Below are 25,373 nucleotides of genomic sequence, written 5' to 3'. Positions count from 1 at the left end.
TGATTTCGGTCTATTGTGTAATAACTTTGAGAATTTCTCTTAAAATTTCCAGAAAAAGACAAAAATTGAATTTTCATCAATTTTCGCAAATCTGTTTGTAAAAAACAATCTGTTTTCGATCAATAAGGCCCCTAACTTGTTTTCGACAGTTTTTTTCCATTAATTATGCTGAATTTTATGGAAATAGCTTTATTAACAGTGAATTTCCTCTGACTCTCTCTCTCTTTTTCTACAAATTACCCATTTTTCAGCAATGTCCGTCGTTCAGCCAATCAATCCAAAGCCGTTCCTCAACAGTCTCACCGGAAAGCCGGTCGTGTGCAAGCTCAAGTGGGGAATGGAGTACAAAGGTGAGGATTCTGAAAATTTCTGAATTTTTCTGGTTTTTCCGAAAAAATTTCAAAAATTTCAATGTAATTCCGTCTCAAAAAATCCTAAATCAACGAAATACAAACATTCGAATTTCAGGAATCCTCGTCGCCGTCGACTCATACATGAACCTTCAACTCGCTCACGCCGAGGAGTACATCGACGGAAACAATACAGGAAATCTCGGAGAGATTCTCATCAGGTAGCAAAACTTTCAGCTTCTAACCAGATTTTATTGATCAATTTCCAGATGCAACAATGTTCTCTACGTGGGCGGAGTCGACGGAGAATCCGGAGAAACGAGTGCCTAATGGATGTGTAAAATCTCTCGAAACAAATCTTCTCAATTGATCTTATGTTCACACTTTTCCCCTCTTTTTCCATGTTTTTTTTTCTCATTTTGTCCCCAAAAACGTTTTCTGTAATGCATTATTAAATTATTTGACGATAAGTTTTGTTCAGATCACCCCGTTTAGCAAATATTTTGACTTTTCTCCGATTAGGGAGGTCCTTTTCAGAAAAAAACTTGCTCGGCCGGTCAGGAATTCTAATTTTTCAGCGACTTCACAATAATGGCGTGCATCTCGTCACCCTCGATAGACAATTGTTCTATTAATTGCGATTCATCGTTCTCAGCGTAATTTGAGTGGTCCACGAGGGATGCACTGAGCAGATGGTCTATTATCCTGCTCTCTTTCTCTGCGTCTCTTTGCTTCACTCACTCTCTCTCTCTCCTGTCACATTTACATTTATTGGATTTTTGTTCCATGGAAACTGCTCAGATCTGGTTTTGTACCATGATTTACAGTTAAAATTCAAAATTTTCTTTAAAAAAATTTTCTTATAGACCATTTATTCTAGAATGAGTGAGGAAAGCAAAGATTTTGAAAGGATTGATGATTTGGAGACTCTGCTAATAAATGAGTGTGAAGAAGTATTGAAGAATCCACTCGAAAAGATACCGGCGATTCAATGTATGAAAAATCTGACAACGATCCGTGAAACATTCGACGGGAATACTCGTTTACCATATTATGCGCAAGGTGTCATTTTTTCGAAGAAAGTCAGATTGATGGAAGATTTAATTGAAATGGAAAAGACATACAAATACCTTGTGAGTAATCGTTTTATCTGATTATTGTACAGTACCGCTCAAAGGGTTTTGGCTGTTGGAAAATGACCAACTTTGACAGTGTATTTCGGTGTTATCTGATTGTCCGATAAACTCAAGTTTATATGTGTTGGGCAGAGCAAAAACAGCACATGATTTTTGTAGGTGACCATTTTTTTGTAGGGACACTGCCAGAAAAGTTACAGGTCATCAAAGTTACTAGCGAAATTTCGGAGCTTTTTACTTTGATACCCTGTAACTTCCAAGATAGTGCCCCTATGATAAAACGGTAAACCACAAAACTTATGTGATATTTTTGATCTGTCCAACGCATACAAAGTTGTGTTTGTCAGACAATCAGGTGACACCGAAACACATTGTCAAAGTTGGTCACTGAAAACAGCCATAACCTTTTGTCCAGTAATGTATACTCGAAAAAAACAATTTAAAACCCGAAAAACAAAACTAAAAGAATTTCAGAAAATATGGCTTCTGTTCGTCCTCATCCCCATTGTATCCATAACAGTTTATTGCCTTATTCACATCATCATTGACCGCGCTATCCCTGAATGGTTTTATTTATTGACAAGTGGTCCGGTAACGTTCCTCATTGGATTCTTTGTCGTAATGCCACTCATTCTGTAGGTGTTAAGACCGTGTTTATCATTTGAGTCATAGAAATAAATTCAGGTGTGACACTTCTGAAGAAGAAGAAGATATTTGTACAGCGGAGTTCATATTGTCTTCTTCTGATGATGATGAGGAGATCAAGATAAGAAAGACTTTGAATGATTTGATAGACTTTCAAATCGATGTGATCGACACACTTTTTGAAATAGAAGATCTAAACCAGAAAGAAAGAAGAACACAGTTTAAAGAGTTTCTTTTGGTAAGTTCTTTTTACTCACGTAACAGAACATCAAATTCAGTAAAACTGACATGTACAATACCGATCAAAAGTGCATTAAGTTTTGCGTTTTTCAGTTAAAATTGTCCAACTTTGAGAGTGTGTCATAGTAAAACTAATTGTCTTACAAAATAACTTTTTATGTGATCGTACAGATCAAAAGTAGAGCTCCATTTTCGTAGTCGACTATTTTTCTGTACGGACACTCCCTAGAGAGTTATGATCATTTTAAGGGGACAGCTCAAAAATCACTCTATTTACACTGAAATGGGTCGATTTGAGGCAGAAATTACTTTGTCGATTCGTAACTTGTTAGAGAGTGTCCGTACAAAAAAGGTTGCCAACTACAAAAATAAAGTTCTACCCTTGGTCCGTTTGATCCCATAAAAAGTTATTCTGTAGGATGGTTAGTTTTCCTATGACACACTCTCAAAGTTTGGCGTTTTTTCAATTGAAAACGGTCAAAGTTTACAACCTTTTGGACGTTACTGTACATGCCATAAAACCTGTAATAAAGTGCACCTAGAAAGAAGTTAATTTGAAGTGATAGTTTTCAGTTTCCAGTATTATCGAGATCTGAATAAAAGACAGTCTTGGCCTAGGATCCGCCAATTCGGCCATCTCCATACTTCGGCACAAAAATGACGACACAGTCGAAACGAGTGCTACAGTAGTATTTTGCGGGAAAATTTAATTTAATTTTTTCTATGTGTCGTGAAAATGACAAAAAAAGATATTTCATCCGAACACTATTGAGTTGGTACATCTCTATTACAGGGTTTACGGTAAATGAATACACAGTAGAGAGCATAAATGAGGGCAGATTCATACTTTCATGTGTAACTCTGCTGAATCGTGTCCGTTTTGCATAAACTTTTTTTTGGAAGATAGCTGAAATATCCAGTAACAAGAAAATAAGTTTTTGAAAAAATTTAAAAAAAATTTAAGTTTTGATTTTTTTCAATAATTGATTTTTCCTGATCGTGATTTGAAAATTCGAAAAAAAACTTTTTATTTTTCTCTTGGAGTTATTGAGTTTTTGATGTCAAAATGTTGCAAAACACTAAAATAAACAAAAAATTATGTTGAATCGGCATTCTACTTTCGTGCTAGAGCTCCAGAAGTATCGTGCTAGAGCTCCAGAAGTCCAAAGTGGTGTTCTCAGGAAAATCATCATAACTTATCAAGATATGCTCCAAATAAGTCTAAATATGTACCAAAAGATGTATCTTGAGTTTTTCTACAAACCATCTTTAAAAAATGTCAATTTTAGAAAAAATGATTTTTCAAATTTTTTCCACTCAAAAATGATTTTATTCCCATTTTTCTCAATTTTCGATATTTTCTTTGTATAAAACGAACCGAGATTACATTCATGTGTTTTATTATGTGTGAAAAGACACTTTGTATGCAGTTTTTGAAAAGTGTGTTTGTTTTATACCCAGAAAATATCGAAAATTGAGAAAAATGGGAATAAAATCATTTTTGAGTGGAAAAAATTTGAAATATTATTTTTTCTAAAATTGACATTTTTGATGATGGTGTGTAGCAAAACTCAAGACACATCTTTTGGTACATATTTAGACTTATTTGGAGCATTTCTTGATGAGTTATGATGATTTTCCTGAGGACACTACTTTTGACTTCTGGAGCTCTAGCACGATGCTCATAATGTAGAATGCCGATTCAACATAATTTTTTGTTTATTTTAGTGTTTTGCAACATTTTGACATCAAAAACTCATTAACTCCAAGAGAAAAATAAAAAGTTTTTTTTTCGAATTTTCAAATCACGATTATAAAAAATCAATTATTGAAAAAAATCAAAATTGAAATTTTTTCAAAAAATTTTTTTTTCAAGAAAATTTTTTTTTCTTGTTATTGGATATTTCAGCTATCTTTGGAAAAAAAGTTTATGCAAAACGGACACGATTCAGCAGAGTTACACATGAAGTATGAATCCGCCCTCATTTATGCTCGCTACTGTAGTTCGAAAGTTCTCTTTGCAGTTCTTCTCCATTTACTGCCCACTCTTCATCTACTTCGTCACACGTGCTGTTATTGGTTTCATCAATTCTCGAGACCCTTATTATCATGCAGCTGAATTTAATAACTTTGGATATTTTGTTTTTTTGTCTGTTTTTGAGGGATTTTGTTTTCTGCTCGGAACATACATTTACATTGATTACTTCTTTGAGTGGGGAACTATTTGAAAAGTTCAATCTTTTCCAGAAGTATTTATCAAATCTGTATGAACAGATTGTCCATTATCCTGCTCTCTTTCTCTGCGTCTTCTTGCTTCCCACTCTCTCTCTCTCTCTCTCTCTCTCTCTCTCTCTCTCTCTCTCTCTCTCTCTCTCTCTCTCTCTCTCTCTCTCTCTCTCTCTCTCTCTCTCTCTCTCTCTCTCTCTCTCTCTCTCTCTTCTGTCTACACATATTGGTTTTTTGTTCCATTGAAACTGATCAAATCTGGATCTTTTTTCCAATTCTCAACAAAGTTTTTAACAGTAAATGATTCAATAAAAGACACAAAGAATTCTCTTTCAGCAATGTAGGAATCCTCTCTATTTTCATATCTGATTCCTCAACAAAGTGTTTAAAATCTCTCGAAACAAATCTTCTAAATTGATCTCATGTTCACACTTTTCCCTTATTTTTCATGTTTTTTTCTTCTCATTTTGTCCCCAAAAACGTTTTCTGTAATGCATTATTAAATTATTTGTTTGGTTCAGATACACCAGTTATGCAAAAATTTGGAGCTTTCTCCGATCATGACTCATTTATTTTCGGTGAGTCTGGGTCTTTTTCAGAAAAAACTTGCTCGGGCGGACAGGAAGTCACGTTTTCCTGAACTCTAATTTTACGACGATTTTATAATTATGTCTTGGCGTACAATCGAAAGACCTCTTCTCCACAACGTGATTTAGGTTGTCCACGAGGGATGCACATAGCAGTCTGAGCAGATGGTCCATCATCTTGCTCTCTTTCTCTGCGTCTCCTTTCTCCCCCCTCTCTCTCTTCTATGTACACATATTGGTTTTCTGTTCCATTGAAACTGTTCAAATCTGGTTTTGTACCAAGATTTACTGTACAGGTCTTAAAGAATGCCGCACTTGCAGCTTTCAGTTTGAAAGCCTTTTTTACGGACACATATTAACAAGTTACAGTACATCAATGTTCACAGCTCAAAAACTCTTCACTACTTGCCCTCTCCTTTCTCTTTCTCAGAATTTCCAATTTTCTCTCGGTCACGAAATACATGTTCATTCCACTGTTCATTCAATACGCGAATTTAATTTAGATTCGATTCAATATTAACGCCTGATGGAAAAAAAGAGCATAAAAAAACTCCACGAGAATCTAAATTCGGCAATAAAAACTGAGTTGACAGACCTAGCAACAAAACCAATTGACAATGAGTCAACATTGAGATGTCTGAAAAGAATGTTGAAACTACGAGAAGCATATGAAGGAAGCTGTCGGGTAGAATCGAATACTGTGAACCTTATGTTGGGGATTGAAGCGAGAATAATCCAAAAGAAAGTCGATTTGGTGGATGATGCGAAAGAATCGGAAAAACTTCTTCAAGTATATGTGAGTTTTATGAGCTAAATAGATAAGGATCCCGAGTATTTGGAGTCTATTGAAAATCTTGGGAATATATTTGAAAACGATTGAATACATAGAAGAAAAAGTTATCTAACTCGTTTTAGACGGGAAACTATTGTTTGTTTTCTGATCGCGGAGCCTACAGTACCACTCAAATCATTATCAACTTTGGCTGTTTTCAGTGGAAAATGATCAAGTTTGACAGTTTATTTCGATGTCACCTTGTTGCTCGGTAATTTTAATTTTGTATGGGTCGGACAGCGCAAAAACAGCGCATCATTTTTGTAGTTGACCATTTATTTGTAGAGACACTACCAAAAAAGTTGCAGGTAATCAAAACCATCTCTCATTGAAACCGACTAATTAGTGTACATTAGCGAAATTTTGGAGCTTTTTACTTTGACGACCTGTAACTTTCAAGATAGTGTTCCTACAAAAAAAAGATCAACTAAATGATGTGCTACTTTTGCTCTATCCAACCCATACAAAATTTAGTTCATCAGACAATCAGATGACGCCGAAATACACTGTCAAAGTTGGTCATTTTTCACTGAAAACAACTGAAGTAGATAACTTTTTGTGAGGTACTGTATAATAAAAATGAAAACATTATACTTTGATTTCAGAAATTTCATCTTCCCTTCCTAGTAGTCACTCTGTTCTTTATCACTATGTATCTCGGATTCCATACCATCACCGGACGACCAGTACCTCATTGTGTTCAATTCATGCTAAGTGGTCCATTCCATTGCTTCGGTTGTCTCTTTTACACAATTTATCTTATGTGGTATGAATATTTATTGTTAGAAAAAAACAATAACAAATCCTTCAGGTAAGACGAAAATCTAAAGGATTCTTTGAGAATGAAACTGTTCTTTCCTAATTTTCCTACTGCTCCTCGAAAAACAAAAAATGATTTGAAAGTAGGTACAGAAACAAAGCTGAGCAACTTGGTAGCTCATTTTGTCGGTTTGATAGATAAACTTTTCGAATTGGAAAGTTTGCTTTTGAAAAGAAGTGAAGAAAAATCAAATGTTTTTATATTGGGAAGTGAGAACTGAACTCAGTTTCTCAGTGTCAATCTCGGATCAACATTTTTCAGAACTTCACCATATTCATCCTTCTTTTTCTCTACTCCATCACCCGTATCGTCATCTCATTATGTCTGATTCTTCACCCACCTCATCAAGTTTATGAGGATTTGAACGTTTTTTGGTTTGGTATTTCGGCTTTTATTGTCGGGATTCTTATTATCTCACTCTATTGTTTTGCCCTCACTCATAAACCGAAACTTTCAGATTTTTGATAAAAAAGTTTTGATTAATTTATTGTCGTTTTTTTTGTATTGTAAATTGTTACTGTTATTTTTCAAGCCTTCCATTGCTTTATCCACTTCCCAACTTAATCTTCAACAATAAATAATTCAATCAAAGACACAAAGAATCCTCTTTCACCAATGTTGCAATCCTCTCTATTCTCACATCTACTTCCTCAACAACTCCATCTTCGACTGCTTTTAGTTTCTCCTTCTCCGATAACTCTGTCTCTTGCTCTTCTGTTTTTGCCCATTCTTGAAGGTCTCCAGATCCGAAAACCAGGAAAATAGAGCCAGAGATAATATGGGCTACAGCTAGTCCGATGAAGATGTTTTGCCATTCCGAAGCGGTTCCCTGGAGTGTGAGAAACAGTTTTTTTCTATATGATCAGTCATGCCACTATCTATACCTCTTTCCTCAAAATACTTGCAAACGCTGGTGTCGACAACCGTCCAATCATTGCACAAAACATCGAAATCGCTGACATTGTCGCAGTGTATTGAGGTGCTAGACTGAGTAATGAAGTGTAGAATCCACTGACAAAAGTTCCCATCGAACAATACATCAGACAGAATATGAAAAGTGCAGTCGTTGGATTCGAGCAGTCAACAAAGAAAGCGAGAAGGAGTAGTGAGAATGCACCTCCGTAGCTGGCTGGAAATAGAACAACGCTGGTCTATCTGTGTGTCCAGATGTCCATCTACAGTACCGCTCAAAAGTATATTAAGTTTTGCCTTTTTCAGTTGAAAACGCCTGACTTTTAGAGTGTGTCATGGTAAAACTAACTGTCCCATAAAATACATTTTTATGGAATCGAACAGACTAATAGTAAGAATATAACTCCATTTTTGTTGTTGACAACTTTTTTGTACGGACACTCCCTAGCAAGTTACATATCGTCAAAGTAATTTCTCCCTTAAATTTACCGATTTTGTGGGATTTTTGAGCTGTCTCCTAAAAATGACCATAACTCTCTAGGGAGCATCCGTACAAAAAAGTTGTCAACTACAAAAATGGAGCTCTACTTTTGATCTGTATGATTCCTTAAAAATCTACTTGATGGGACAATCAGTATTACCATGACACACTCTCACAATTGGACCTTTCACGGCCTCCAGCGAAGGCCCTCTCGAGACAAAGTGATGCAAGCGCGCTCCGCGGCATTTTGGCGCGAAGCGGAAAAATTTAAATAAAAATATTTTTTCCGAATAAGTTTAAGCCTGTAAACTGGCGTTTTTCGATAGAAAAGAAAGATCTTGAACACAATTCCAGCAGCTATGAGTTAAATATAATTGTTTTGAATCGGAAATCGCAAATATTTTCGGTTTTTGACAGCTTTGAAGAGAAATAGACGCAATTCGGCCATATGTAAGGAAAAATTATGATTTCGTTTGAATACTCCGTTCAATTTCGCAGTCTGTATCAACCAATTACGAAAAATGTTCCAACAAAGAAAAGTAAAAAAAAATCAAAGTTTTATTGCAGAAAAAAAAGAAATAAAATTAGAGTTCTCTCCTTAGTATTCGATGTTGTTTCAATCGTTGTTATTCGAGACGAGACGTTGAAACGCGCAGAGAACCTCTCCTGAAACAAGTTCAATCTCAACTACGATAAAGGGACGAACGGAAAGACACATAAAGGAAAAATGGACCTGTCGGAGAAAATATGAAGAGTCCATCGAAAAATGGGCATCTTGTGTCGTTGACAAGATCGAAGTAGGCAGAAGACCGTGGAGTTTTCTACAAAAATGCTTTTTTTGCACTAAATAAAATTGAAAAACAATAAAACACAATTTATTTAGCAAAAAATCGTATGTTTGTCTTTGTTTCTTACCTTTTAATGCTTCTTTAGTCATCGTGGTAGTCGCTATTGCACGTTTTTCGGGTTGAATGTACTTGTTTCTGTAAAATTTTGATGTTTTGGCCCGTATATCGAAGAATTATCTGAAAATCATAGCGGAAAGAAGAAAAACAGAAATAGTTATCCCAGAGAATCACTATTTTAACAAAAAAAAGTGAAAAAAGTTGCATTAAAACACAAAATTCACTGCAAAAACGATGAGAAAATAAAACAATTGCTGCTGAAAAAGCTGAAAACGCAAACGCGCTCCACTGAAAAATGGCGTTTCCCGCTTTTTTTTTTGAATCGAGAGGGCCTTCGCTGGAGGCCGTGACCTTTTCAACCGGAAAAACCAAAACTTAATATACTTTTGAGCGGTACTGTACCTACCAAATCCGTGCGAAATCTTCACCGCTGCCGTGTCGCTCAAAATCTTCTTCTCCTTACACTTATCAATCCCAATCCCCCAAACAATCTTGAAGATCATGTTGAAAATATTCGGGATTGAGGTGAATGTTCCGTTCTGAAATGAGATGTACGTAAGGTAAAAAAAGTGTGACCTACCGCAATAACTCCCAAATGAAGGACTTCCTTGAAGTAGGCGGGAAGGTAGATTTGAAAAAGTGTCATGATTAAATTGACGAAAAATTGGCACTGAAGTTGTGCCAAGAATGCGGAAGACGTCAGGATTTTGGCATAAGGGACTGATGGAGATTTCTGGAAAAAAGAAAAAAAGAAAGAAGAATGGGCAAGACTCCGCCCACTTACTTTAGACTTATGAACTTTTTTGACAACATTCTCTAGCAAATATTCTCTCTCTTTTTTCGTCATCATTTTCACTTTAGACGGGTGACTCGAGGCGGTGAAAAACCAAATTATTGACCAGATTGTGGCGAAGATTCCTAAATGAGTCTGTGTGTCAACTCATCCAGATGTCCAACTCACCAGCAAAATAAAAAGTGGCCGCCCATCCCAACTCTGATGCACAAATCGCCGCTACTACCGGACTCCCACCGGCCGATGCGATCTGGTTGCCGAGTGTGAATATCGATAATGCTGTACTTTTTTCAGAACTTGGGAACCAATTTCCGATGATTGCGTTGTTGGTGGGGATTATGAAACCCTGAAGGTTGAATGAATGTTGGATGAAAATGATTCAAAGAGTGTAGCGTCGTCGGGTGTGGTTCAAATTTACTAATTTTTATACGAAAAAATAGAGAAAAAATGGAACTCCATTTTTGTAGTTGACAATTATTCCATATCTGTTGCAGGTTTTGAGATATACAGTACCGTGCAAAAGTATACGAACTTGGGCCGTTTTCAGTTGAAATTGTCCAACTTGAGGATGTTTTACAGTATACCTGATCGTCCCACAAGTAACATTTTTATGGATCATACAGTTCAAAGGTAGAGCTTCATTTTTGTAGTTGACACCTTTTTTGTACGGACACTCTCTAGTAAGTTACATATCGACGAAGTAATTTCTCCCACAAATCGAGCAATTGGAGTGCAAAATAGTGGGATTTTTGAGCTGTCGTCTTAAAATGACCGTAACTCTTTAGGGAGTGTCCGCACAAAAAAGGTGTCAACTACAAAAATAAAGCTCTACCTTTGAACTGTATGATCCATAAAAAATTTTATTTGTGAGACAATCAGGGATACCGTAAAACATTCTTAAAGTTAGACAATTTCAACTGAAAACGGTCCGAGTTCGTACACTTTTGCACGGCACTGTAGCACTTTGTATTGCTTGAAAAGCTGTGAATATTTTTGTAGTTGACCATTTTTTGATAGTTATCTTAGTTTATAAAATATCCATCATTAAAGATGAGTGACTGAGGAGAGGAAGAGAGAGCCCACAGTTCCTGATACCCTACTTTAAAGACGCATAACTCAAAATTTAAAATAGCCATCAAAAAGTTGTTTACAACAAAAATGGAGCTCTAGACATTCTCTATTTAGTGATATAAAGAATTTAACAAAATTCTTTGGTGGGACTTTCTGAATGTACACAAAAAGTTTTCAACTATAAAATTAAAATCATAAACATTTTCTACATCTTGACTACATCGGACACTATACTTACCTCCAAATTCTCACAATTTTCATCCCCAGACCCTAATAACTTACCTCTCCCAATCCCATGCCAACTCTCGCAATAAAAACCGCAAAATATCCGAAATGAGTCGCCAGAAACGGTGTAATTACAGTAATCACAATATATACAGCCACAGCTATCTGAAGGACATGACGTGGTGAGAATCTCTCGATGAAGAACATAGAAGGGAGTACTGTAACCAGGGCGCCCCAGAATGTTCCAGAGAAAATCAGATTTTGTTCGTAGCTCGTCCAGATTAGTTCTCCCTGAAATTAGAAAATGTGTGTCGGAAAGTCCGGATGTCTAATTCCAATCTTACACCGTAATCCACAACTATCTTTTGATGACCATCTTCATCTGTTGCACCACATTTCCCATTGGACACCAGATCGATCTGAAATTTTATGTGTTGGTTGGCAAGTGCGCTCTTTTGATAATGGTAGTACCTCCTCTATTAGTGTGATATTCGAATTTGCTTCATTCTTTACTGCTAACGCTGTAGAATTAACCATACATGTCATGGTTAGTGCGAAGTGTATTCGCATGAAAGTGGTGCAGAAGAATCCGATCTGAAAATTCATTTTACACTTTGTCACTATGTATTCATTAGCCCATATTTATATTCATTATGCAGATCACACCTATTTCTTTATTTTTATAGTTGAAAAGATTTTGATAGCCACTCTAGTTATTGAGATATAGTCGTTTCAAGAATTCTCATCTCTTCACTGCGATAGTTTTATCTACTTCCTTGAATAGCGCATATCTCGAAAACTAGAGTAGCTAACAAAAAGTTGTTTAATACTAAAATGATCTACGTAAAATTTTACACATTTTTGTAGTTGACAATTTTTCGATTGCTTTTTTAGTTTTTGAGTTTTGCGCCTTCAAAGATTGGGAACTGACACTCTAGCTTTTCTGCGTCTCTCTTCCTCACGCTCACCCTCCTTTTTTAGTTTTTCTTCATTACAACCGCTTATCTCAGAAGCTATGAAAGGTATCAAAAAGTGGTCAACTACAAAAATGGAGATCTAGATTTGATCTACACAACCAATGTAAATTCATAAAAATTCAATAAAGCCTCACTTTGCTATAAGCTCTCAAACCTGTGTAAATTTCCAGTTTCCTTATTTTTTCCGCTATACGTAAATTCAATAATAACTTACCATACATAATAAAATAATATGAAGTCTCCGAGAAAACGGGTGGAATAATGCTGAAAAACTGTTTATGTTTTTCAGATTCGAGTATTGTGAAACTTACGGAATTTCTTTGCCATCTTGCAATTAAGTCAATAAATATGTATTTATAAATCAGAAAAGTAATTCAATTCCAGCTCAAAAAAAGAAGAAGTAATGTCACAAAATTTTCTGACTCTCTCATGTTTGTAAATTTATGATGTAGTTAATGTGTGTGTGGCAGAATTAATTTATCATAGTTAAGCAGGACGAGGAGAGCTATCAGTATGTGTAGTGTTAAAGGGAGAGTCACTGATAATGCATACATCAGTTTATGTGTGAATTTGGTGTCACTTTTTAGTGAGTTAGGGAGAATGAGGAATCGGATTGGTTTTTTGGGAAGGTGTAGTCTATCAAGCTCTGAAAATTCTCACAGTATAGTTGAGAGTTTTCAATTTCCCTGAAGAGAAAGGACAGGTTTATGTGAGATACAGTTCTTGGTGCTAGAAATAGTAACGTTCACGTTTCTTACAACCGCGCTCTACCGAAACCGATGAAAATTATGCGTGAAATTGAGGGACTCAGAGAAAAAGAGACATTTTTCAAGGGCATTTCGGTGGAGCGCAGTTGTAAGAACTGTGCTGAGCTAATATATCAATAGATTAACCTAAAATGATCATTTTGTAGTTGACAACTTTTTCATACAACTCCTCTCTTGACAGTTATGGCAGGTTTGAGAAGCTTAGAGGTGGGGCGACCTGCAACGGGCTGTAACTATCTAAGAAGAGATCGTAGGACAGATTGGCAACTACAGAAATGGAGCTCGAGACTTTTTCTTTGAAATATACAATATATCAGGTGTCTTGGTTACTCCTGACACCTTGGCACTGCTCTCAAAGTAATCAGATTTTCAGTTTTTTCCTGTAAGCTCCATATTTGGCTCCGCGACATTTTGAAACCTTGTCATTTTGAAACGATAAAATTTTGATACTAAACATGAAATAATCACTGAAAAATGAGGCACCCTTTCATGGCTTTGATCTAACACCCTCAGATTCTTTACTTTTCTAATAAGAACGTTCTAGTTTTGTGTCTTGTGTTATAATCCCGAACCTTTGAACCTTTTTTCCCTAAAAACCATTCTTCTAAAATTGTTATCATTTGTCATGAATACCAAAACCAAGTGCTTCTCTTATCAGAGATCAGTGAACTGTGAACCTCTGAAAACATCAGAAATTATGAGCACGCCGACTAGAGGAGAGTGATAGTTAGCAGACAATGAGAAAAACCGAAAAAACGTTAATTTCATTTCAAAAATGGGAACATTTAGTCTCCACCCCCTAAACAAGTGAATTTTGAAAAGCGGTGGAAATTCCTGAGAGAGTCATAAATAAAGTTGTTAGCTCGCGACGTGAACGCTTTGCTCGACGAATTGTTATTAACAAGCACTGGAGCGTGTTTTTTTTTCACTGAAGCAATAAGTGGGTGTCGGATATTCAACAAAAACAAAATAAAGAAAACTCGATTTCTGGACAGTGAAAAGAAGTTTTTAATTGAAAATTTTGATTGCTGTTGTTCACCCATTGGATTTTAATCTATTCTTAGCAAAAGCACGGTCTCCCATACTGCGAAAAAGAACTGCAAGGAATGCGATTTTTTCACGTTTTAATTCAATTCTTTTATTTTTTGCACTGAAAATTCAGTTTTTTCAGGTTTTTAGACGGCAGAATGGATGTAAAAATCCTACAGAATTGTAAAAAATAAAATTCTCTATCTTATGAGCCAGAAAACGTGAAATTTGGTCTGAAATTCACTTTTTCTGTACAGAAAAACAGATTTTCAGAAGAATGAGATTTTCAACCATTTCATCCAATTTTTTTTTTCAAAAAATTGTAACAGTTTTGGACCATCCTCAAGAACATTATGCGCAAGTTTTATTAGAAAATGTTTTCTACCAAAAAAGTTATACTCAATTTTCTGAAAATCGTATAGAAAAAGTGAATTTCAGACCAAATTTCACGTTTTCTGGCTCATAAGATAGAGAATTTTATTTTCTACAATTCTGTAAGACGGAATCTTTTTTCATCCATTGCGCCGTCTAAAAACCTGAAAAAACTGAATTTTCAGTGCAAACAATAAAAGAATTGAATTAATACGTGAAAAAATCGCCTTCACGTTCCTTGCAGTTCTTTTTCGCAGTATGGGAGACCGTGAAAAGTATGAAAATGTGGAAAATAAATCATCAAATTCTTAATGAAATTCGCTTGAATGTCAGCCAATTTTCCAAAGTGTCGGATAATAAGAAGGAACTGGATAGGTAGAGAGTGGCCGGTTTATTTTTGAAAGACTCCGAACTCAACTTTCTCCGTTCTAGAAGATAGTGCACAAAAAACCCTCATAACTCCTACTGGTTTTGTCTGGCGGCTCAAACTAAGTACTATAGAAACAAAGATCCAATAAAAAATGTCGGTCTGTACGCATGTCAGTCCCGATGTCCTCACTTTCCTGTTTTAATATCTATATTCCAAAAAAATACGCTGTGTTCCAACATTCAACAAACCAAAAAACCATTCCAATTCTATTTGCCAACGATCCATTTTTTGTTGTCTGAAAATGATTCAGGCACCGGGTATTCCAAGACATCCCTCCCGACCAGAAACAATATATACATCACATTCAACACCTGAATATCCCCCAGTTTTCTGTTCTCTGGAAAACGGTGACAAGAAGAAGAATCATCTCTCTACGTATCAAAATGCAAATCGATTCTTGTTCCACTCTGTCAAAACTATCAAAAATTCAAAAAGGTTTATGCAAATTACTTGTCGACGACGACATATTCTCTTTCTCCCTTTCGTCAAGTTCGATTTTCGATTTTTGGCTACCAAGAATTTTTACTTCTCTTTTCGTCATCTTTATTTTGTCTGTTAGTGGGGGGGAGACAGAACAGCTTGTTTATATGGGAAAGTCAAACAAATTGTCATTTTTTGTGATTTTGAGTGCAACTACATAAGCATGTCTTCAACTATTTTTCTGTGATTTTTGATATTTCTCTGAATTATGGGAGTCTAGTGTCTTTTTTTAGCTAACCTGTTCTTGATGCTCATTTGCTGCCTGGCGCGCCAACGGCGCTTTCAAGCTGACTGTTGCTGTATCCATATAATCTGATTAATTAGCGCTAATTAACTAACCTCCTTAATAAATCAGTTACGTTCCCATGACTTAGTTTCTGCCACAATTTTATCGGGTGCTGTAGCTCGTAACGAATATTTCGTTTTTTTTGTTTCTAACTGTTATATCTTACTAAGGGTGGCCTGTATAAAAAAGTGGTCAACTAGTAAATTGGAGATCTAGATATGGGCTACCTATCAGAGTTGCATGGAAGTGAAAATTTCTTATCCGGAAGTCGGAAGTCGGAAGTCGGAAGAGATTTTCCTTATCCGGAAGTCGGAAGTCGGAAGTCGGAAGTGAAAAAACACCCGGAAGTCGGAAGTTGGAAGTTGGAAGTCGGAAGTCGGAAGTCGGAATTAGATTTTTTCTCAAACTTTCAAAAACTCCAGGAGAAAAATCATAAAATTCGCGAAAATCAGTGGAAAATTAGTTTTTGGCTAAATAAAAGCCTATTTTCTGTCCTTTTAGACCATTTTTCCATACATTTCTGTGAAGTGCACTTTTCGAAAATTCCACAGTTATGAAATGACGGAAGTCGGAAGTAAAATTCCTAATCCGGAAGTCGGAAGTAGGAAGTCGGAAGTGATTTTCCTTATCCGGAAGTCGGAAGTCGGAAGCCGGAATGGAAAAAATGCCCGGAAGTCGGAAGTCGGAAGTCGGAAGTCGGAATTCCATGCAACTCTGCTACCTATCTAGATATGGGCTACCTATAAATATTTCAATCCCACATCTTGTTTTGACACCTTGACAAACAGTATCGGCCAAAAATATATCATATTTTGAATTTTTCAGTAGCAAATGCCGCGCTTTGAGAGTGTGTCATATTAAAACTAACTGTCCTACAAAATAACTTTTTATGGAATCAAACAGACCAAGAGTAGAACTCCATTTTTGTAGTTGACAACTTTTTTGTACGGACACTCCCTAAAGTGTTACATATCGACAAAGTGATTTCTCCTTCAAATCGTCCCGTTTTAGTGCAAAATAGTGCGATTTTTGAGCTGTCATTTTTAAATGACCATAACTCTCTAGGGAGTGTTTGTACAAAAAAGTTGTCAACTACAAAAATGGAGCTCTACTTTTGATCTGTATGATTCACTAAAAACGTTTTGACTGTGTCGTCATTTTTGTGCCGAAGTATGGAGATGGCCGAATTGGCGGATCCTAGGCCAAGACTGTCTTTTATTCAGATCTCGATAATACTGGAAACTGAAAACTATCGCTTCAAATTAACTTCTTTCTGGCCGCACTTTTATTACAGGTTTTATGGTATGTTTATGGTATGTATGCGATGGGCCGACTCCCTGAAGAAAGAAATCTCAGTGCGACAAGGAACTCAATTGATCGAACCTTGGAGCACAATCGCCAAAGATCGGAAAAAATGGATAGCTGTGATCCGCGCCCACACCAACTGAGCGAAGAACGGATCGACTAAGTAAGTAAGTAAGTAAGTAAGTTTATGGTATGTACAGTAACGTCCAAAAGGTTGTAAACTTTGACCGTTTTCAGTAGAAAAAATGCCAAACTTTGAGAGTGTGTCATAGGAAAACTAACTATCCCACAGAATAACTTTTTATGGGATCAAACGGACCAAGGGTAGAACTTTATTTTTGTAGTTGGCAACCTTTTTTGTACGGACACTCTCTAACAAGTTACGAATCGACAAAGTAATTTCTGCCTCAAATCGACCCATTTCAGAGCAAAATAGTGTGATTTTTGCGCTGTCGTCTTAAAATGACCATAACTCTCTAGGGAGTGTTTGTACAAAAAAGTTGTCAACTACAAAAATGGAGCTCTACTTTTGATCTGTATGATTCACTAAAAACTTACTTGATGGGACAATCAGTATTACCATGACACGCTCTCAAAGTTGGACAATTTCAACTAAAAACGGCCAAAGTTCATATCCTATTGAGCGGTACTGAACATCCAATCGAGGAGGTATTTAGGAATTTCTGATGAATCACACTGCCAATCAAAAGTTACACAAAGTTACCTAAGAATTGATAATCAAAGATAATTAAATTATGGCAAATTTAAATTTCTATGTCATGCTTCTAAAGTAGACCGTTTTCAATGAAGGACTGCTTCCTAGTTTACAGCCGCGACGTTATAGTTCACAACTCTCTGAACGTTGTTCATTTGGTCTTCTCTTGATCAAATACCACAACTTTGTAAAAATCACACGCGACGCAACCGCACCGCCCCCTTAAAAAACCGAGGAAGTAGTTCCAACCTCATTAACTTATTCCTCATTGGTCTTCACCATTCACCCCATTTGTAAACACATTCCCCCCATATCATTCCCTGTCTCTTCATCCCCATCTTCTTCTTTTATCTCTCTCTCATTTCTTCTCATGTGCCCGATCGTGCCCGACAATTGGTTGTTCTTCGACGTCTTCCGACATCATTAGAAACCACTTCTTGACAATGATTCTGATGATCTTTGAATTAGATGGAAAATAAGAAGAAGAAGAACTGGTTCTGATTTTGTACCCAAACGTGTCATATGGTTTTATGAAGGTTCGATTTTCGAAGGGATAATAACTTAGGTGATACGTCATCAGCAAAGTTGTGGCATGGCCTAGAAAAAATTTCGGCCAGCATCAAAAAAGCATTCCATAGATCACTTCTTTTTACACATTATCACAAGTCGTTAACAAAATAAGAATATATACAGAATGGTTGGGGTACCGTCTTGTTTGTCGGCGGGTTTATTATGATGTCTTGTGTGTTGTGGTGGATGGGGGTTGCAGACGTCTTTCTCAATAGGATGACTGTTCTTTGATGAATTCTAGAATAACATTGATACTGTAAGAAAAGAAAATAACTTTAATGACGGATACTTAATATTTATTTTTCTGAAAGATCCGAAAAGGGAGGATTCTGAAACCGAAATCCGGACAAATGTTTAATTTTTTGATTCTGAAAAACAAGCTTTTTGAAGAATGTTTCTTTTTAGAAAAATGAAGATCCACACTGTTAGCCAGACTTGCAACCCGGACTGACGCAAGCCGGTGTCTAACTTGGTCGAAATGAAATGTTATGAACTAGAACGGTTTTTTGATGGAACTCGTCTAGATAGTTAAAAAAGAATATTTCAGCGCATAGCAAATATGCGTGCCGTTCTTGGTGTCACTTTGTCTCATAAGGTCATGTCGAAACCTTGAGCTTTAATTTTATAGTTTTAACAATTATTCTGTTTGAGATCTCTCCAACCGTGCCAACCGTTGTGCGAGCGCATTTCCGCAACTTTATGGCTCGCACTGCTGTAGCTTTCCAGTGAGAATTTGTGCAAAAAAGTTTTCAACTTCAAACAGAAAGCTCTAGATTCACCATGACACACTCTCAAAGTTGGTCATTTTCCATTGAAAAAGATATAGTTTTTGTACAAAGAGTTGACACCTACGATATAGTTTTTGACCGGTTTTGTAAAAATTCGAAAAAATTCAATTTCTATTATGCAAGTTAAATACATTTAAAATGGTTAAGAACTTCAATCCAGAGAATTATTGCAATCCGTGGATTGTCATTTTTACTTATGGTCAGACATTTCCTTATGGTTTTCGCATGCGTTTTTTCTGGTCATCAGTTTCAAAACGTCCCGGTTTCCAGACCTCGAGCAAGAACACTAACCCCTCTGAAATTATGCAAATGCGCTCCATTGCAAAATCGAACTGTTCTGACCTAACCCCCAAAACTTTTTCATTTTCCGAACCCCACCTTTGCCCAACCTAAACTCCATGTGATTGATGTGTGCCCCCTCGAAAACTGTGCTCCTCTATTTGGCGTCCAATTAGACACCCCCCTCTTTCTTTTCATATTTGCACGGTGGCAAATAACATATTTCTCTCTCTAAAAGTGATCTTGTTTAAATAAGAAGTATCGAAAGTCATTTAGATCAAAATTTCAAACTACATCATCATCAATATCACGTTTTGAGTTTTGTAGCCTTGGGGGACTAGAATCCCGAAATTTGGGAAACTAGTCCCCAGCATTCGAGACTAAAACACAGTTACACTTGTTTTCGGTCTGAAAATGAAATAATCAAATTTTCAAATTTTTCTGAACAGACATTCCGCCATTAGTTGGTTAATTAAAAGTTAGAAGAACAGTTAATAGGATTTAATCTAGAGAAGACACAAATTGGATTACAGTAATTTCTAAAGGAGAAAAAGATTTTCGATGGGACGAAAGTTTTCATTCTTTCCCTTGTTCTTTGTCACAAAACGGTGACTTTTCGATTTGTTTCGAGGAAGAAAAAAGCAAAAAAGTTTCGACCACGGCAGGACTCGAACCTGCAATCCCCAGATTCGAAGTCTGGTGCCTTATCCATTAGGCCACGCGGCCACATTTGGAAAGCGGTCTGTTTGGCGTAGAAGAAAGGGGAGGGTGAGTGACCTAGATGGGTGAGTTCGTGGAATAAGGTACTCCCTATTTTGAACGTAGGGACTAGAATTCCAAAATTGGAATTTTAGGCCATCATGTCGAAAAAGTGGTTTTTCAGTCATTTTTCACCAATTTTTCGCTATGTAAACACTGAGAAGAGGGTTCCCTCTCGGAAAAATCGAAAAAAGAAACATTTATCTGATCCACAAAAAAATAAGGTCGTAGTTTTTAAAAGTTCACCGTCCCTATTCAAACACGCCACCACCTTTTTCGGCACTATTTTCGTGCACTATGTTTACCCTTACCATGCCGCCGGTGACCCTAGAAAAGGAAAAAAAGATCTTTGTGGTAGGAACATGGGTTAGGGGTTACTGTAGAGTGCAGTAGGGCGCGGTTGCTGTAGATCAAAAGTGTTTTTTTTAATCATTTATCAACAAAAAGTAGGGGTTGGCAATGATTTTAAAATTATTTCTTGCAATATTTTTGTGTCCTTTTCCATCACATGTTTCCCATTCCAAACCCATTCCATTCGATCACAAAATCGCTTTTATCTTTTCTCTTCTGATTCTTTGAAGCGTATATCAAACCATCAAAAGTCTTCTTTCCAAATCAACACAAAAGTGACCGCAATGAACTTGATCCCTTCCGCCCATCTATTTTGGAAAGAATATAGGCTCCGCCCCCAATTCGAAGGGGTTTCCCCTGGGTTTTATTATTTTTCTGAACTGCAAACATTCTGGTATTCTCGAGATACTTTACAAGACGTAGATCAGTGGTAATAAAAGTTTACGATTTGGGGTAGTCCACTTTGAAGGTTGAAACTATTTCGAATTACTTGGTCTTTTGATTTCTTCTCTTTTTTTTATAAAAAATTTTTTAAATCCCCATCAAACAACGTTTTTGGGCTCATGGACTAGAAATCCCAAAACCGAAATCCTAGTCCCCGTCTTCAAATTTTCGAGGTCACCCACCCTAACCCCTTTCTTGTAGGCCAACGAGCTGCCACTTGAAATGTGGCCGCGTGGCCTAATGGATAAGGCACCAGACTTCGAATCTGGGGATTGCAGGTTCGAGTCCTGCCGTGGTCGAACTTTTTTTCGTTGGTTTTTTGAAATGTTTTTTGTGATTGGTCAACGATTTTTGTCTTACTAATCAATGTGTTTGAGGACAAATAGTTCCATCGGAAGGCGAGATCAAACTTTCAAGAAGAGTGATGTCATTTACTTGGGACAACCCCCTTTTCTATTTATACCCCAGAGAAAGAGTGGATTTAAGCCCTGCAAGTACGCTCTATTGCTATTTTTCTAATAATTTTCTAAATCTTTGTCACGTGGTTGTTATCCATGACATCATTGAAATAATGCAAATGACGAGGCAGTTGTTCGTCAAATAATTCTCATTTACAGAAATTTTTATGGACTTGTTTATTTTTTGACCTCCCCTTGTGTCATTTTGTGATTCTGTTCTAGAACAATTATGTAAAACAGGCGGCAAAAGCGCGCCAGCCACTGTGAATTATATGCCTCGAAAATGACTCATAACTAGTTCTTTTTTACAATAAGTTTTGCCTCTCTCTCTCTCAATTTCTTCTTGTTTCTCGGTGAACTATTTCTCCTCATCGTCTTCATATCATCTTCTTCAACCCAAAAGACTATCAATTTTCTCTCATTTTCATTCTCTCATATGATCTACATCAACATCATCTTTTGAGTGTATTCTGGTCTCTTTTAATCACGTTTTTCCTTTTTTTCTTCTGTCTGTCCTTTTTTTTGTCTCGAGGTCCTTAAGCTCACATTTCGTTTACAGTAATGACGATAAACTACAACTTAGCGGTGTCCACCTCAAAGCCGTGGACACTGTTCAAGTTGCTCTTGAAATGGCGTGGAAGTATTTGGAAGGCGGTGGTGTTGGAGTTGGCGGTCTGGCTGGTACTTTATGGAATACTCAGTGTCATCTACAGAACTGCGTTGAATCCGGGGCAACAGAGGTTAGTTGGAAAAAAAAACAAATAAAAAGAAATAGAGGGGGGTGGGAGTCGAACCAGGAAGTGGTGGAACCAAAAGATGGCGCGCTACCGCTTGCCCCACACCGTCACGGAAAAGATAATTGTGAAGAACGGTGAAGAAAGCGGCAAATTTCGAACTGATTCGCGGCGTGGCGGGAGATAAAAAAAACAATAATTTTAATTTTTAATTAATAAAAATCCAATTATTTCAGAACATTCGAGCGAATAGTGCAGTACTGTGATAGTCGATTATCATACATTCCACTCAACTTCATGTTGGGTTTCTTCGTGACAGCAGTCGTCAACAGATGGACTTATCTCTATCAGATTATTGGTTTCATTGATAAGTGAGTTCTAATTCTTTTTCACCGGGGTTTTGAACCCTCGCTAGCCGATTGAGACATCCGGACAAACCAGGAACCATAGAGAAACAGACAAGCACGAATTTTCACAACTTTCTGCTAAAAAGTTACGAAAAGTTATTTGCCTAACCGGTTTAAAGTGCTGAGTGTTCTATTATAGTTGACCTCTAAATGGTTTTCAAAAAGTTAGAAAAAAAGTGCGTCATTCGAAAAAAAAAAAGATCGAAATTGTATGTAGTTTTACCTTTAACAGAACTCGCAGAAGTTCTCTGCACCCCCACATTCATATACAGCAAGGGGTGCAGCTGTCTTTCCGCACTTTTGGTGTATCCGGGAACGCATAGAACTAGTAATCGAGCATCGGCGGTTCGAGTCCCCATGGTGGATTTCCTTGTTTTGTTTTTTGTTTCTTTATGAAATTTCAAATTTTCTTCCAGCATCGGTCTAATGGCTGCCGAATACGTGCGTGGGCGAACCGAACAAGCTCGTATGTACCGTCGTAACATCGTACGGTACTGCGAGTTGGCTCAAGTTCTCGTCTTCCGTGACATCAGTATGCGTACCCGACGACGATTCCCTACTCTGGATACGGTAGTTGCGGCAGGATTCATGATGCCTCACGAGAAAGAGAGATATGACGAGATACAGTACAAGTACTCGAAGTATTGGGTTCCATTCCAATGGGCGTTCAGTTTGACGTATGAGGCCAGGAAGAAGGGATTGATTGAAAGTGATTATTATCAAGTCGTGGTTCAAGATGAGATCAAAAAGTTCCGGACGGGTCTCGCATGGATTTGTAATTACGATTGGGTGCCGATCCCAATTATGTACCCACAACTGGTCTGCTTGGCTGTTCATACTTATTTCCTGGTGTGCTTACTGGCGAGACAGTATATTGTGTCGGAACACGCTGATAATAAAACTGAGGTAGGTCGAGAGTTACATGGTTGGAAAGCTGAAATTTTGGGGATTTAGAATATTTTTACAAAAGTCAGTTAGCTCAAACTTGAGCCAAGATAAAACGCTGCGAAAATCAGGCTAGTTACAAAAAGCGGAAAATCTTAAAAGTCATGTATCCCGCTCATTTTTTGTGGTAATACAATTTTGAAAACTGGTTCGAAATCCTCGAAATTTCAGCTTTTTAACAGTGTAAATGGTTAATATCAAAAATCTAAGTAACCAAACTTACAAGCAAATGCTTCAGATCGACCTCTATTTCCCCATAATGTCAACCCTTCAATTCATCTTCTACATGGGATGGATGAAAGTCGCCGAGGCGATGCTCAACCCATTCGGAGAAGACGACGACGATTTCGAGTGTAACGCTCTTATCGATCGAAACATCACCATGGTCCTGATGATGGTAGATCAAGGATACGATCGTGCTCCAGACCTTAAGCGTGACGACTTCTGGGATGAAGAAGTCGAACCGTTGTACTCCGAGGCGACTGCGAAGATTCCGAATAATCCATTGAAGGGATCAGTGTCGGATGTGAAGTGAGTCTTATAGTTTTGAGTTTTGAGTCTAGGGACGAGGTTTCTATCTTGAATTCTGATTTCAGACTTCCCGAATACGTCCATGAGATCAAAATGGTTCCCCATTGTGATGACACGTCACCACTTGTGCCAGGAGACGATTTGAGAAGAAGACGGGTGTCCGTGGTGCCCGTAAAGTGAGTTTGAACCTGAACATCAAAATAAAACGGTTTTTCTTTTAGACCATCCGACCAGCAACACCATCACCATGGCCATCGGACACGCACCTCGTTGGGCAATATTGAAATGTTCCGCAGTTTTAAGAACAAAATCGAGAGATCATTCTCGAAACCCCATTTACACGACGATCTCGGCAGGAAGACGTTCTCTCACGGAATGCTGGAAAATATGGAGTTTGACGGGTCGAAGAGTGAAGTCGGCTCCCCGCCCAACAACAACTCATTCACCAATTCCGCATTCGTAAATTCCGGAGAAGACATCTCCGCCAAACGAATGGACACCTCATCCAGTCAACCAGTACTGTCTACCGGGAAACGTGGAAGCGAGCATCCATTCCAGCATCACGTGTTGGATGACGTGCTAGAAGACGATGAATCAGATGAGAATCAACTAACGATTCGGAAGAAGACGTCGGTGTTGGAGCCAGCGATTACTTTGGTTGAGAGATTTAATGAGACGACTGGGCAGTTGGAAATGAAGAAATTGGAAGAGGATGAGATGCCGAAAGTTGAGGAGAAAGAGGAGAAAGAGGAAGAAAAGAAGGAGGAAGAGAAGAGAGAGACTGTCAGGTAAGGACGCGGCAAAGGCGCGCCAGATCAAACAATTTAATATTTTCAGCCGACCGTCCCCAACGACCCGCCCATTTTTCATCGGAATCGTTCGTTCTGAATCTGAAGACCAAAGCCACCCACACCTCCGACCGCCGACTAAATTTGAATAGCTCACTTTTTTTTCTTTAAAACTTTAATAATTCTTTGTTAAAAGTCTAGTCTATCAATTTCATATCTACAGTAAGATAGCTTTAACCATCCCACATCCCCACTTCTGATTTCCTTTGTATCCGAATATACCCCGACAACAAAAAGTTTATTTTGTAGCGACCCTGACCCTCATGCTCAATTGTTTGTTTTCGATTTTTGTGCATTTTCTGTATAAATTTTGACAATTTTCATAGAAAATTCAAAAAAGTTTACGGGTTCTTCAGAAAAAATCATCCAGAAATAGTGAGAACGGACAAAGATATAGATTTTCGAAACTTTTCGAAAATATTTTTTTACAAAAGCTGTTGTAACTTGGTGGGTTTTAGTGTAATAAGCACAACGTTTGTATTGTTGAAATCAGTTCATCAAGAGCTTTCTAATAAGTATAATCTTGCCTAGGTTTGAAACACATTAGGTCTTGCAGCGAAAGTGCGACCGTTTAAAGACGTATGGTAGGTCAAATTTCCAAGTGTTCCGAATATAGTCATGATTATACTCATTTGAAAGGTCTTGGCTAGCAGAGTTCAGAAATTTTATTTTCAC

General features: G+C 37.3%; 4 protein-coding genes across 4 annotated transcripts; 3 read left to right on the top strand and 1 right to left on the bottom strand.

Moving 5' to 3' along the window:
* Positions 1–253: 253 nt before the first annotated feature.
* On the top strand, positions 254–680 carry GCK72_009107 (uncharacterized protein; the record flags this gene model as incomplete). Its single annotated transcript, XM_003103130.1, has 3 exons — positions 254–350; positions 469–571; positions 620–680. 3 exons carry the CDS (start codon positions 254–256, stop codon positions 678–680), a joined length of 261 nt encoding a protein of 86 aa, XP_003103178.1.
* Positions 681–1,231: 551 nt separating this feature from the next.
* GCK72_009106 (uncharacterized protein) lies at positions 1,232–2,497 on the top strand (the record flags this gene model as incomplete). Its single annotated transcript, XM_053727217.1, has 4 exons — positions 1,232–1,483; positions 1,961–2,121; positions 2,171–2,369; positions 2,465–2,497. The coding sequence occupies 4 exons, from the start codon at positions 1,232–1,234 to the stop codon at positions 2,495–2,497; spliced, it is 645 nt and encodes a 214-aa protein (XP_053586794.1).
* Positions 2,498–7,422: 4,925 nt separating this feature from the next.
* On the bottom strand, positions 7,423–15,585 carry GCK72_009105 (uncharacterized protein; the record flags this gene model as incomplete). The annotated part of the gene is made up of 10 exons (XM_053727216.1): positions 7,423–7,665; positions 7,721–7,965; positions 9,541–9,625; positions 9,715–9,867; positions 9,919–10,052; positions 10,096–10,273; positions 11,281–11,514; positions 11,568–11,642; positions 11,695–11,817; positions 15,517–15,585. The coding sequence occupies 10 exons, from the start codon at positions 15,583–15,585 to the stop codon at positions 7,423–7,425; spliced, it is 1,539 nt and encodes a 512-aa protein (XP_053586793.1).
* A 6,209-nt stretch (positions 15,586–21,794) lies between these two features.
* GCK72_009104 (uncharacterized protein) lies at positions 21,795–24,790 on the top strand (the record flags this gene model as incomplete). Its single annotated transcript, XM_003103133.2, has 7 exons — positions 21,795–21,973; positions 22,204–22,338; positions 22,791–23,280; positions 23,558–23,850; positions 23,916–24,026; positions 24,072–24,638; positions 24,688–24,790. The coding sequence occupies 7 exons, from the start codon at positions 21,795–21,797 to the stop codon at positions 24,788–24,790; spliced, it is 1,878 nt and encodes a 625-aa protein (XP_003103181.2).
* Between the last annotated feature and the right edge of the window lie 583 nt (positions 24,791–25,373).

This window comes from Caenorhabditis remanei, chromosome III (genome assembly GCF_010183535.1).
Source record: "Caenorhabditis remanei strain PX506 chromosome III, whole genome shotgun sequence".
Lineage (NCBI taxonomy): Eukaryota > Metazoa > Nematoda > Chromadorea > Rhabditida > Rhabditidae > Caenorhabditis > Caenorhabditis remanei.
This window is presented reverse-complemented; position numbering and strand designations above follow the sequence as displayed.